This window comes from Myotis daubentonii, chromosome 16 (genome assembly GCF_963259705.1).
Source record: "Myotis daubentonii chromosome 16, mMyoDau2.1, whole genome shotgun sequence".
Classification (NCBI taxonomy): domain Eukaryota; kingdom Metazoa; phylum Chordata; class Mammalia; order Chiroptera; family Vespertilionidae; genus Myotis; species Myotis daubentonii.
Genome location: NC_081855.1, coordinates 4,731,934 through 4,744,821, shown reverse-complemented (window position 1 = coordinate 4,744,821; position 12,888 = coordinate 4,731,934). Strand labels below are relative to the sequence as shown.

The 12,888-nt window shown below is 62.3% G+C and overlaps 1 protein-coding gene across 1 annotated transcript; it reads left to right on the top strand.

Moving 5' to 3' along the window:
- The first annotated feature begins 3,679 nt into the window (after positions 1-3,679).
- ALDH3A1 (aldehyde dehydrogenase 3 family member A1) lies at positions 3,680-12,321 on the top strand. Its single transcript, XM_059668450.1, has 11 exons — positions 3,680-3,815; positions 7,281-7,465; positions 7,872-8,103; positions 8,557-8,642; positions 8,856-9,064; positions 9,602-9,719; positions 10,379-10,520; positions 11,065-11,231; positions 11,445-11,544; positions 11,930-12,060; positions 12,169-12,321. The coding sequence occupies exons 2-11, from the start codon at positions 7,304-7,306 to the stop codon at positions 12,181-12,183; spliced, it is 1,362 nt and encodes a 453-aa protein (XP_059524433.1). The 5' UTR covers positions 3,680-3,815; positions 7,281-7,303; the 3' UTR covers positions 12,184-12,321.
- Positions 12,322-12,888: the final 567 nt, after the last annotated feature.

Here is a 12,888-nt window from a genome sequence, read left to right as displayed (position 1 = left end):
GCTCCCCGCTGGCAAGTGGACATCTCCCGAGGCCTCCCGGGCTGCCAGAGGGATGTCTGACTGCCAGCTTAGGCCCAATCCCCCTGGGGAGCAGGCCTAAGCCAGCAGGTAGACATCCCCTGAGGGGTGCCAGACTGTGAGAGGGCATAGGCCGGGCTGAGGGACCCCCCTGAGTGCACAAATTTTTGTGCACCAGGCCTCTAGTGTATATATATATATATATATATATATATATATATATATATATATGTGTGTGTGTGTGTGTGTATTTGCTAGCTTTAGGTGAATTTGCTGAAAATCAGCTTTTTTAAAAAAAAACATTCTTATTGACTTTAGAGAGGAAGGGAGAGGGAGAGAGAGATAGGAACATCAATGATGAGAGGGAATCATTGATCAGAAACTGGGGATCAAGCTTGCAACCTGGGCATGTGCCCTGACCGAGAATTGAACCGTGACCTCCTGGTTCATAGGTCACTGCTCAACCACTGAGCCACTGGGCTGGGCTGAAAACTACCCAGCTCAATGCCTGATGATTACTCACTGCCTTAGCTCAACCTTGCCCAGCCCACCGCAGAGTGACTGGGGTGCTAGCTTGCTTCCATGATCTTCGGAGGCCTTGCTGGCGCCAGGCGCTGTGCTGCACATGAGGATATGTGGGCTGAATAAAAGTTGAGACACTGCCTTTACGGAAATTCCAGTCTGGGCGGGGGGGTGGGGGGACATGGAGCAGAAAAATAATCAACAAATAGTCACACACACAAATACATGATTGCAGTTTGGGACAGGCTCCTGGAAGTAAGGAAGGTGTCATTTGGGGGTGGGGTGGTCAGAGAAGCTGAGAGATGAACAGGAGCAAGCGTTACTGCGGTGCAGCATAGATGGACAAGTCTTTCAGGGAGAGAATCGCAGGTGCAAAGGGCCCGAGGGAGGAGCTTGACTGGGCCATGCCAGGAATGCCAGTGGCCTGGAACGCAGTGAAAATGTTGGAAAGTGGCACAAAATGAGGCTGAAGACGCAGCCAGACCATTCTGCGACCTCAAAGCGACCTCAAAGACATGGGAGGTTTCCCTCCGAGCAGTGGGGAGCCGCTACAGGGTGTCCATGGGGGAGGGACATGCTTGGGTCCTCGTTGCTCAGAGGCCCCGCAGGCAGCTCTTTGGAGAAGGAGTCGTGGAAGGCGGGATGGAGGAAGGGAGGGCAGGCGGGCAGCAATGACAGTGGCCCCCGGGAAAGAGTCGGCACCTGGGCTAGGATGAGGCATGGGGGGGGGGGGGAATATTAGGGCTTGCAAAAATTAAAATTTAAAAAGCATGTATCTGCCACACTGAAACTTAACCAACATAATAGTAATAATAATGATGGTAATTTAAAGATTTTGTTCTCATAGATATAGACAAGGTTTAAGACTCCTTGCTCCACATGATCAGGACTGAGAAGCTGCTACTCCTAACGACAGCAAGGACAGCAAGGACTCCACGTTTACAACGCTTCCTGTGTGCCAGACCGCCCCTCTGCTCCATGAGCCAGCGCCGCCTTCGCTTGTGTTTTCCATTTGCCGCCATGGTTCTCCTCGGGGGTGGCCTCCTGCTGAAGGATGAAGGACGAGGGAGGAGACGAGGTGGACACGGCGCCTTAGGGGCCGTGAACACTGCAGTGGAGGCTCATGGGGCGGGGGCAGGGCGAGAGGAAGGACTCAGGGGCTCATCTCAGCTCCCTCCCAGGAGACCATCTTCGTCTGGGGAGCGGAGGCCGGAGACATGAACTGGCTGTGGGAGGACAGGCGGCTGAGCCGCAGCAGCAGCGACCAGGGCCCCTGGGCTGCGGGGGAGCTGGAGGCCAGGCCGAGCCTCCGAGCGGCCCATCTCCGGGAGCCACAGTCACCATGACTCAGCTCCTCTGGCCTGGAGCCGCCATCACCATGACTCAGCTCCTCTGGCTCCAGCCTTGCATCCTGCCTTCCCCTCAGCGAGCTCCCGGCAGAGCGCCCGCTGGCCACCTCACCAAGTCTACAGCAGAGGGCAAGGGTCACCTCCGAAGATAACCAGGCGCCACCCCCAGAAAAGTGGGAGCAGGAGGTGGGGGGAGGGTTCCAGGCTGGCACAAGAGGCCTGGTCCACCCACTGCTCCGCCCCATCTCAGAGGGTGCCCCATCTTCTGCCCACCGCCCAGCCCAGGCGCCCAGGCACCAGAGCCTGTCAATGTGGCCTTCTGCTATTCCGGAATGTTCCCACTATGCCCATCTACACTGGGCCTTGTCTCCACCACTGGAGGCTGCAGCTTTCAGTCTGGACCTCATGGGGAGGGATTCCCTAACGACAGAAACCTCAGGGATAGGCCTCTGCGTGCTCCCGCACCCCCAAGCCCGGCCCAGCCCACAGACTCCTGAGCCCGCTGCCCCAGAGCCTGACCCCCCCCTCCTGCCAATAAGGCGTACACACCACACGTTAGTAACTGTGACATATGACTTCAGTCCCTGCCTCTGTGCCTTTGCTTTTGCTGTTCCAAGCCCTGCTTCTGTTCCTTGTCCAAATACCTCTCATTTAGTTCAGACGCTGTTTCCCCTCCATGGGCCCTTATCGGAGTCCCTGTAGCACCTTACGTACATTCCAATTGCTACAGTTTCCATAGCGTTTTGAAATTTTCTGTTTACTCCATCGCTCAACAAATATTTATTGAGCACCTACTACGTGCCAGACACTGTTCTAGGTGCTAAGATTGTAGCAGGTCACAAGTCAGATTCTAGTTGGGGGCTGACAGGTAGCGGACGATGGCGAGAACCAGCATGTCATGGGTGAGAGGCGCTCTGGAGGGAGAGGACGGAGAGCCATGCCAGGCCGGTGCCATTTCACGGCACATTTGAGCAGAGCTGGGTGGTGGGTGTACGGGAGGGGCATTCCAGGTGGAGGGCAGGGAGAAGGGCACGAACACAAGCCGGGGAAACGCAGTGCAATGGGAAGGAGGCCGGGACACTGGCTGTGAGTGAGGGTGGACGGAGGTGCCCGGGAGGAGGAGGCCAAGAGTCCGTGCGGCGGGGGCGTGGGAGCAGTGAGTGGCTGTTTTCCCCGATCTGCCGCCATCCCCTGCATGGTACAGAGCAGATGCCCAGCAAACGCCTGGTAAATGGTGGAGCTAGGGGCTTGCAGACCCCTTCCTTCCCAGGCACTTCCCGGCTGACCCCCAGGGAGACCCCTGGCTGTTCTCACTGGCTCCTGCTCTCTTCCCTGCTTCTGGGGGGGGGGGGGGCGCTCTGGCTGGCAGGGCCCGGGCTGGAGTCTGCCTCGCTGGTGGCCGCTCCGGTGTGCATGGCAGCGGGCGAGGACGAGGCTGTGCCACGCAGCGGGCATCTCCAGGGAGCTGTGTGACTCTCCCAGCTCCCACCGCACCCCTGCTGAGCTTATGTAACTGAGGCTGGGAGCTCAGCGCCGCAGCTGCACTTTGGAAACTTGGAGGAAGTTCAGGGCAGGCTGAATCAATCAGCAGAGCCCCCGCCCAGGGCAAACACACGCCTGGGCTCCATTGAAGATTGGATGGGACCCCACCCAGGCCTGCAAAAACACATGCTTGCATTTTAGAGGAGAACAAAGGGCTAATCCCAGAGCCGGGCTCGCAGGGAGCAGAGGCCTGATTATGCTGCACCCGCATTTGAATACTGTTTTGCTCTCCTCACACAACCGCGGGGGGGGGGGGGGGGTGACGGGGTGTGCCAGGGCTGAGTGGGCGGGAGAAGGGCTGAGCGGGTGGGGAAAAGGCCCTTAAATGCATCCCTGGCGATGGGTGTGCACTCCAGGAGCGCCAGCCACCGGAGACTGTCAGAGGTAACCCCTTCCTTCCAGGGTCCTTCCTCTTCCCGGGTGGGGTGCCTAGTGGGAGCCGGCCCTGCTAGTGGGTCTGTCTCTGCGGCTGACCCTCCCCACCCCCCAGGAGTGTCCAGTGAGAATCCTCAGATCGGGGATCCCGAGGATCCAGAGCCCACCTCGGGCAGCTCTGCCACCCACAGCGCTGGGAGGGGGCACTGTAGAAGGACTGGAGAAGCAGGGCGCCAAGGGGATGGTGGGTGAGAAGCCCCAACTCCCTGCCCCAGAAGGAGGCAGAGCTCAGTAGTAAAAGGCGTGAGCGGAGGCTAGAGATAGAAGCGGGTGCAGCCCTGACTTTGCCACTTGCTAACTGAGAGCATCTAATGCATCTCGGCCTTGCTGTCCTCCTCTATAAAGCGGACCCCTAACAGCTCCGGAGCTTTCTGAGGATCAGAGGGGATGATGAAGGGGAGCTGCCCATGGGATGCCTGGGGCGCAGTGGGCCCTGGAGAGGCGGGCAGGCCCGGGCTCAGGAAGGTGGGCTCCGGCTGCTCCTGCAGCAGATGCTTTCTGCTCCGTTCCTCTTCGCAGTGCCCTGCGGCTCCTTCCCGGGCAGCGCAGTGCGAGGACTGGGACTGGGACTGGGTGTCAGCCACCCTGTCTCACCTGGCTCTTATGCCGGGCCGTCCCGCCATGGCGCCGATGGCCAGAGGCTGCTGCCCTGGGTGCCCGCATGAGGCTGGGAGGGCGGGAGGGCCTTCCTGTTGGGCTGTGTGGCTGGGCTCATGGCCAGCAGGGGCACCCAGGGAGAGGGCTCCCTCCGTCCCCCCAAAAGGCCTAGGGAGGGGTCCATGAAACCTCCAGGCTGGGGCATCCCAGATGCCAGCAGGGCCCCCTCTCTGCGCAGCCAGCCTGGAGGGGTCAGCGCCATGGAGGGGGTGGAAGGAGTCAGAAACCACTTGCAGGACGGACACACACACACACACACACACACACACACACACGTACTTCCATTTGTTCAAAAATTATATATACCATCCTACATAATAGAGGAATATGCTAATTAGCCATTATGCCCTGAGGCGTAACCACCAAGTGCATCAGGATCAGATCACCGGTCAGCGGGAGGGTGGGCCAGCGAGGTACAAGGGGCTGCGGAGAGAGCGGGCAGGGCAGCAAGCTATGGAGGGAGGAGGAGGGCGGGGGGGGGGAGGCGAGGGAGCTACAGGAGGGCGGCAGCTACCTACTGGCTCACGCATTCATGTGCAGGGCTACTAGTGTATAATAATCCATACCATATAAACCCACATATATGGCATATATGTCATATATGCATATGCTACACACAAAAGTTATATATGTGGTATAAATACATATGTTACTTATGGTATATGTAGTTTTTTGGAAAATGGAAATAGCCGTATTGTAGCGTGTTCGTTTCTTTACTTTTCTTCTGATGTTAGAAGTGACGCGATGTCTGAAGTGGGGGAAGCCCCTAGGGGGACAGCAGGAGCTGCTGAGGGAGAGGGAGCTGACTTCTCTGTGACCCCTTTTTGTCTCTTTTGCGTTTTCTGCCATGAGCACTACCGATCAGCTTTATTCAGAAAGTTAACAAATATTTTTAATTTTTATTGTTGACACTATTACAGATGTCCCCATTCCCCCACCCCCTTTGCCCACCTGCCCCCTTCCCCTGGCCTCGGCTGTCTGTCTATGGGTATGCATACAGGTTCTTTGCTAATCCCGTCATCTTTCATCCAGCCCTCTCCTCCCCCTCCCCTCTGGCAGCTGTATTCATGTCTCTGTTTCTATTTTGTTCATCAGTTTATTTTGTTCGTTAGATTCCCCATATGAGTGAGATCACATGATACTTGTCTTTCTCTGACTTATTTCGCTTAGAGTATAATGCTCCCCAGGTCCCTCCATGCTGTCTCAAAGGGTAAGATCCTTTTTTACTGCTGCATAGTATCCCATGGTGTAAATGTACCACAGCTTTTATCCACTCATCTACTGATGGGCACTTGGGCTGTTTCCAGACCTTAGCTATTGTAAATTGTGCTGCTATGAACATAGGGGTGCATATATCCTTTCTGATTGGCGTTTCTGGTTTCTTGGGATATATTCCTAGAAGTGGGGTCAACTGGGTCAAATGGCAGTTCCATATTTAATTTTTTGAGGAAGCTCCATACTGTCTTCCACAGTGGCTGCACCAGTCTGCATTCCCACCAGCAGTGCACGGGGGTTCCCTTTTCTCCACATCCTCGCCAGCTCTTGTTTGTTGATTTGTTGATGGTAGCCATTCTGGCAGGTGTACGGTGACATATCTCATTGTATTAACAAATATTTTAAATAGGTGCAAGTTCATTGCACACAAGTTTAGCGCCACAGAAGATGAGGACAGAACTCCCCACTAAGTGCCCCCCTACCGCCGTCATCCTGGGGGCTGCCCCGGGCCTTCTCCTGCGTGTTCGTGCACCCCGCCTGCAGCCTGCTTTCTTCTGAGCCCTCGCGGGGCGCAGGGCACGGTGCGCTTTATGAAGGCGAGCACTCGCTGCCTCTGCTGCGCCCGCCTTCGCCATCACACAGGGGCAGCAGAGCCCTTTTATTTTTATTTAACTATTTTAAAAATTGATTTTTAGAGAGAGAAAGTGGGGGGAGGGGTTTCCCGCCCCCGCCCCTCCCGGGAGCCAGACCCGCCCCTTTTGGGAAACAGGCGGGTTCTCCCACCGAGAGACACGAGGAACCGGCATCTCTGTTATAAACAGCGGATGCGCTTTCTTCCCGGGAAGCTTGGAAACGCTGTGCTGCCGTCCCCCCCCCCCCCCCCCCTCGACGGGGACCCGCAGGGCCGGGCCTGCCTTTGGCGGCTCCGCTGGGCGGCCGGTGGCCGGTGGCTTTGACCCCTCCATTGGGTTTTAGAGAGTGAGAGCGGGAGACACGCAGACACCGATGAGACACACAGATTGGCCGCCCCGCGGGCTGGGAGCCCGAGGCTGGGAACCGCACCCGAGACCCCGCAGCCCGCCCAGCCGCCGCTCTAACCACCGAGCGGCCGGCCAGCGGCTCTGGGCCCTTAGCCCGCAGGGTGTGGAGTGGCCGGCGGGTGCGGAGCTGCGGCTTCCCCAGCGGCCGGAGGGGCCGGGACGCCGGGAAGGGCCTGCCCGCCACTGCTGAACCCGCATCAGCCCCTGGACTCCGGGTCCAGGTCGCCACTCCTGGCCTCACTGGAGCTGGGGGGCGAGGGGGGGTGGAGGGGGGGCGCTTTCTCCGCGTGATCGGGGGGTGGGGGGGCCAGCGGCTGGGTCGGGGCTGCGAAGGCAAAAGAAGGTCCTTCCCCGGCGCCCCCGGGAGAGCGCCCCCTAACCCTAAACTGACAGGGGGGTGGCAGGCAGGGGGCCGCCCGCGGCCAGGGCCCAGGGGCGGCGCGGGGAGCAGGGTGCAGCCGTGCCCTGCCCGCCCCAAGGCGCCGTCTCCGGCTCCCCGCAGGCACCGTGAGCACCGCGAGCACCATGAGCAGCATCAGCGCCGTCGTGCAGCGCGCCCGGGCCGCCTTCGACTCGGGCCGCACGCGCCCCCTGCAGTTCCGCATCCAGCAGCTGGAGGCGCTGCGGCGCATGATCAAGGAGCGCGAGAAGGACATCGCGGGCGCGCTGGCCGCCGACCTCCACAGGGTGCGCCCCCCACTCCCCCAGGGGCTCGCCACCCACCCCACTCCCCCAGGGGCGCCCCACCCCACCCCACTCCCCCAGGGGCGCCCCACCCCACCCCACTCCGCCCAGGGGCGCCCCCTTCAGGCACTTACACCTGTGCCCACACCCGCAGAAGGGCTCTCGCAGACGCACGGCTCCCTGGCTCCCCTCAGCCGGGTGGTGACTGGCCCCCATCTCCCCGCAAGTTGAACAGGCCGGCTAGGAGTACAGATCATGCTCCTATTCTGCAGATTGGGAGACTGGGGTTAGGAAAGGGTAGCAGGTCGGTCAGGGTCACAAAGCTCGGGGGCGGGGAGCCAGGACCCACAGCGGCCCGGTAACCGCTCAGCGCTCTGGGCTGGGCGCTCACGGGAGCCTCTCCCCGCAGAACGAGTGGAACTCGTACCACGAGGAGGTGGTTTACTGCCTGGAGGAGATCGAGTACATAATCAAGAAGCTCCCCGAGTGGGTTCTGGACGAGCCCGCGGAGAAGACGGCCCAAACCCAGCAGGATGAGTGCTACATCCACTCGGAGCCGCTGGGCGTGGTCCTCATCATCGGCACCTGGAACTACCCCTTCGACCTCACCGTGCAGCCCATGGTGGGCGCCATCGCTGCAGGTGCAGGCAGCGTCCGGAAGGAGGGGGAGGGTCACTGTTCCCTGCGGGTGGCCGGGCTCAGGCCTGGAGAAGAGGCGCTGGGCCAGCAGCGTGAAGGGCCTGTCTTCCACTGGGACTCTGGGGAGCAGGCCTCCTGGCCTCCAGGCCCCGCCAGGCTCCCCTGTTTGGCAGCGCCCTCCCGGCCGCGGTGCTGGCAGCTCTCGCTGAGCTGTGCCAGGCTTTCCTTTCCAGTCGGCGCACTGCTTGGGCCGAGCACCTCTCCCCTCTTTCCCTCTGTCCCACACCTCATCCACTGCGAGGCGGGTGACGCAGGTCCTGTGGCCAGTGCCCGCAGCGCTGCTGTCCACTCCTCCTGGGACACGGGATGGAGGGAGGGAGGCAGCAGGCTGGGTCCCTGGGGCGGGTTGGCAGGGAGAGCAGTGGGGGTGGGGGCTGACTCTGTGTGCTCTGCAGGGAATGCAGTGGTCATCAAGCCCTCGGAGCTGAGCGAGAACATGGCGAGCCTGCTGGCCTCCCTCATCCCTCAGTACCTGGACAAGGTGCGGCACCGGGAGCTGAGGGGGCCAGGCCTGGGGAGTGAGAGATGGCGACTGCTTGCGGCCGGAGGCCCAGCCCTGGTGGTGGTGGGACCACTGGCCTCGGCCACTGGGGGGCAGAGCCCTGAGCGATGAGTGTGGGGGCCGTGGCTGCCCCGGCGGGGGGTGGGGGGGGCTGGGGTCCTTTCTGAGCCTCGCCTGCCTCCCGTCTGGTAGGATCTGTACCCGGTGATCAATGGGGGCATCCCCGAGACCACGGAGGTGCTCAAGGAGAGGTTCGACCACATCCTGTACACGGGCAGCACTGGTGTCGGCAAGATCGTGATGACGGCCGCGGCCAAGCACCTGACCCCAGTCACGCTGGAGCTGGGGGGGAAGAGCCCTTGCTACGTGGACAAGGACTGTGACCTGGACGTCGCCTGCCGGTGAGGGGCTCAGCGTCTGAGCTGGAGCGGCCATTCTGACTGCTGCCGGCTCCCGGGGACCACAGCTGCGCTCCGAGCGACACAGACATGCCCCTGCCCTAAGGGCCTGTAGGCCTGGGCCGGAGCTCAGGCGGCCGAGGGGGAGCCGCCAGCCCAGGAAGGCAGGAGAGGAGAGGTCCAGCCAGGGCTCTGCCCAGCTTCCCCCTCCCACGTGCCTCGCCTTCCAGGTGGGGACCCCGCTGGCAGGGCTCAAGAGCAAGACAGCGGGGCACAAGGGCTGTCCACCCAGTTACCCCCGCCTCCCCGCCCCCGAAATGTCCTGCACTCGCTGATGAGGGAAAGGTGTGCAGGACCCTGGGCCCTGGGGGCATGTCCGGGGCCAGGGGCGCCTCAGCCCAGAATCTGGAAGCCAGGGCTGGCTCTGCTGGAAGTCACACCCGCGCTCTGCCTGAGTCCTGACCCTGAGCCGAAGGGACAGGGCGCCAGCGCCGGGCAGCCTCCGGGCTGAGAATACGGTCTGACCTGGGATTTCCGCAGGCGCATCGCGTGGGGCAAGTTCATGAACAGCGGCCAGACCTGTGTGGCCCCCGACTATATCCTCTGCGACCCCTCCATCCAGAGCCAGGTCGTGGAGAAGCTCAAAAAGTCTGTGAAGGTGAGTGCGGCCCCAGGGGCGAGGCGGCCGGGTGGCCAGGTGGGTGTGGACTTTAGAAAACTGGATTTTTTCCTGATCATAAACGTAATCCACACTCTGTAGATAATTTCGAAAAAGATTAAAAAGCATAAAGAGGCCCTGGCCAGTTTGGCTCGTGGATAGAGCGTCGGCCTGCGGACTGAAGGGTCCCAGGTTCGATTCCGGTCAAGGGCATGTACCTTGGTTGCGGGCACATCCCCAGCGGGGGGTGTGCGGGAGGCAGCTGATCGATGTTTCTCTCTATCCCTCTCCCTTCCTCTCTGTAAAAAATCAATAGAATATATATTTTTTAAAAAGCATAAAGAGGGGGAAATGTCCCCCCAGAATCCTGCTGCCCCAGACAGCCGTCGCCGACGGGGTGTCCGTTCCCTTCCGCGGTCCTTTTGTGAACACAGCTGCTCCTGACGCGACGCCCCCAGGCCATGCAGGTGCTAGCGCTGCCTGTGCCCTGAAAACGGCGGCGGCCCGGCAGGGCTTGGTGTCCTGGTGCACCGTCCACGGCACGTCCACGGCACTGGCCAGGCGCCCTGTGCTCCCCCAGGCCGGCCGCCATCCGCCTGCAGCCTCGGCTGTGGCGAGGCCCCTGTCCCTGTCTGAAGCCCGTCGCCTCCCGCCCGCAGGAGTTCTACGGGGACGATGCCCAGAAGTCTCGTGACTACGGGAGGATCGTGAGCTCCCGGCACTTCCAGCGGGTGATGGGCCTGCTGGAGGGCCAGAAGGTCGCCTATGGAGGCACTGGGGACGCGGCCACCCGGTACATAGGTGTGTGCCCTGCGTGCACTGCCCTCCCGCCCAGGCTGCCAGGGGCCCTGCGAGTGGCAGCGGGTGGGCAGGTACTGGGAGAGCAGACAGCCCCGCGGAGGGGTGGCAGGCCTGGGTGGGCTCTGCTGCTCTCTGGACGGGTGACAGCTGGCCCAGCCCAGCAGCCCCTCCCCGCAAGGCCTCCGCAGGGGTGTGACAGCAGCGCCACGGAGGCCGGGTGCAGGGCTGGAGGGGTCCAGGGGCCGAGGCGTGAGGACCACCAGATGGCCCACGTAGCCTCCAGGTTGCCAGGGGGCAGAGGAGCTTCAGCAGGGGCTCAGGTGGCCAGGAGGCACCCTGTCCCCTCAGGCCTGGGCCCTGGGCCCTTCCATACAATGAGCCCCTCCTCCCAAGGTCCGGGGGCTGGAGCCGGGCGGAGGCCTGTCTGCCCCTCTCGCACCCTCGGCAACGGCCGGACCAGTAAAGGAGTCAAGGGGGGAGCCAGGTGCCCCGTGGGCAGGCAGGCGAGGGCCTGGGCGGGGCTGACTGCTGGCTTCCTGTCCAGCCCCCACCATCCTCACGGACGTGGACCCCGAGTCCCCGGTGATGCAGGAGGAGATCTTCGGGCCCATCATGCCCATCGTGTGCGTGCGCAGCCTGGAGGAGGCCATCCGGTTCATCAACCAGCGCGAGAAGCCCCTGGCGCTCTACGTGTTCTCCCACAACGACAAGGTGGGCCGGCCCCCGCTCCCTGCTCGCCGCCGCGTGGCCTTGACACGTGCCCGGCAGCCGGGGCACCGCCGCTCTTCCCGCTTCCCGCGGGGGCCCAGGGGGCAGGCCGCCCAGCTGTGCTCCAAGCTGCTCCTGGGCTCCAGGCTGTGCCCAGACGCGGGGAGGGGCGGGATGTGCGGGGCAGGAGACTGAGGCGGGCTGGGTGCCCTGCAGGTGATTAAGAAGATGATTGCGGAGACATCCAGCGGCGGGGTGACGGCCAATGACGTCATCATCCACCTGTCCGTGCACTCTCTGCCCTTCGGGGGTGTGGGTGAGTCTGGGGGAGCTCACTGCCCACCTCCTCCCCGCAGCCTCCCTTCCAGCCCTGGCCTGGGGGTTCAGGAGGGACCGGAGCAGTCCTGGGCCCCAGACTCCCATCCCCTTTCCCGCGCGGCCCTCTGGCCTCTGCCTGCACATCCGTCAGCCACACTAACCTCGACACCCTAGAGGGCCTTGAAGGTCGCCTGTGGCCTGCTTCACGGAGGCCCTGAGAGAGGCCACGGGCCAGGGTGCACACCCTCTGGTGCCATGGCAGGGACTCCACTCATCCTGGGCGCGCCCTGTGTTGTTCCCGGTGTGGGCACTAGGGGGAGCCCAGGAACCGGCCACCCCGGAGGGTCGGTCTTGGCGCTGGGCCTGAGCCGCCGTCCCCGCAGGGCACAGCGGCATGGGCTGCTACCACGGCAAGTATAGCTTCATGACCTTCTCCCACCGCCGCTCCTGCCTGGTGAGGTCTCTGAAGAAGGAGGATCCCCTCAAAGGCAGATACCCGCCCAGCCTGGCCAAGGTGAGAGCTGGGGGTGGAGCTGCCGTCGAGGCCAGGCTGCGGGGAGCCTCTGGGCCTGCGCAGGGCAAGGGCCTCACTGCCCCTCCCCGCCCCCTGTCCTCCTCGCAGATGACCCGCCACTGAGCCTGCTGCACCTGGCCGCCCGCGGTGCCTTCACCTGCTCCTGCAGCCCCTCCTGCTCCTCCCGCCCCCACGCCCAGGCGCCCCCCAGTCCCAGTTCCCTTGCTGGACACGCAGGACCAATAAAGTTTTCCAAACAGACACCTGCGTGTGCGTCCTTTTTTGCAGCCCTGCACCCCCCACACCCCTGCAGTCCTATCCCATCCCCACCCGCGGCATCCTGACAAGTGGTGAGGTGAAGGGCTCCCCAAAGTCTCACATGAGCACCCTGCTCTGGGCCTCACGGCAAGATGCGTGCAGAGATGTTTGCCTTTCATCTAGACTTGGGGTGTCGGCTTCATCTCCGGGTGTCCGCCGAGGTTGACTAGGAGGCTGAGTCTGGAGGACAAGTGGCTCCAGAACCGAGAACGGAAGCACTCCCCGCAAGTGAGGTCTGGCACCTCGGCCAGGGGTCCCCCAGCGAGGCCCGCAGCCGCCAACGGGACCCCTGGGTGATTTCAGGGCAGAGGGCGGGAAGCCAGGCGAGCCTCAGCACCCACAGTGCGGGGGGGCTGGCCTCAGGGGCCTGAGGAACCGAGATGGGGTCCAGTGACCGTCTGGAGCAGGGCTTTGGGCAGAGTCGGAGCAAAAACCAGGTGGCGGGCAGGTGGGGAGAGGCTGCGGGTGCCCGCCTGCTGGTCCTTCTGCTGCGCCCTCTCGGCAGCTGGG

What these genes read in the sequence shown, in the direction of transcription:
- ALDH3A1 (XM_059668450.1), top strand. Translation starts at nt 7,304, where the DNA reads ATGAGCAGCATCAGCGCCGTCGTGCAGCGCGCCCGGGCCGCCTTCGAC. An exon ending in AGCTCAAAAAGTCTGTGAAG is followed by an intron (nt 9,720 to 10,378) that starts GTGAGTGCGGCC and finishes TCCCGCCCGCAG; the next exon opens with GAGTTCTACGGGGACGATGC. An exon ending in CGCGGCCACCCGGTACATAG is followed by an intron (nt 10,521 to 11,064) that starts GTGTGTGCCCTG and finishes CTTCCTGTCCAG; the next exon opens with CCCCCACCATCCTCACGGAC.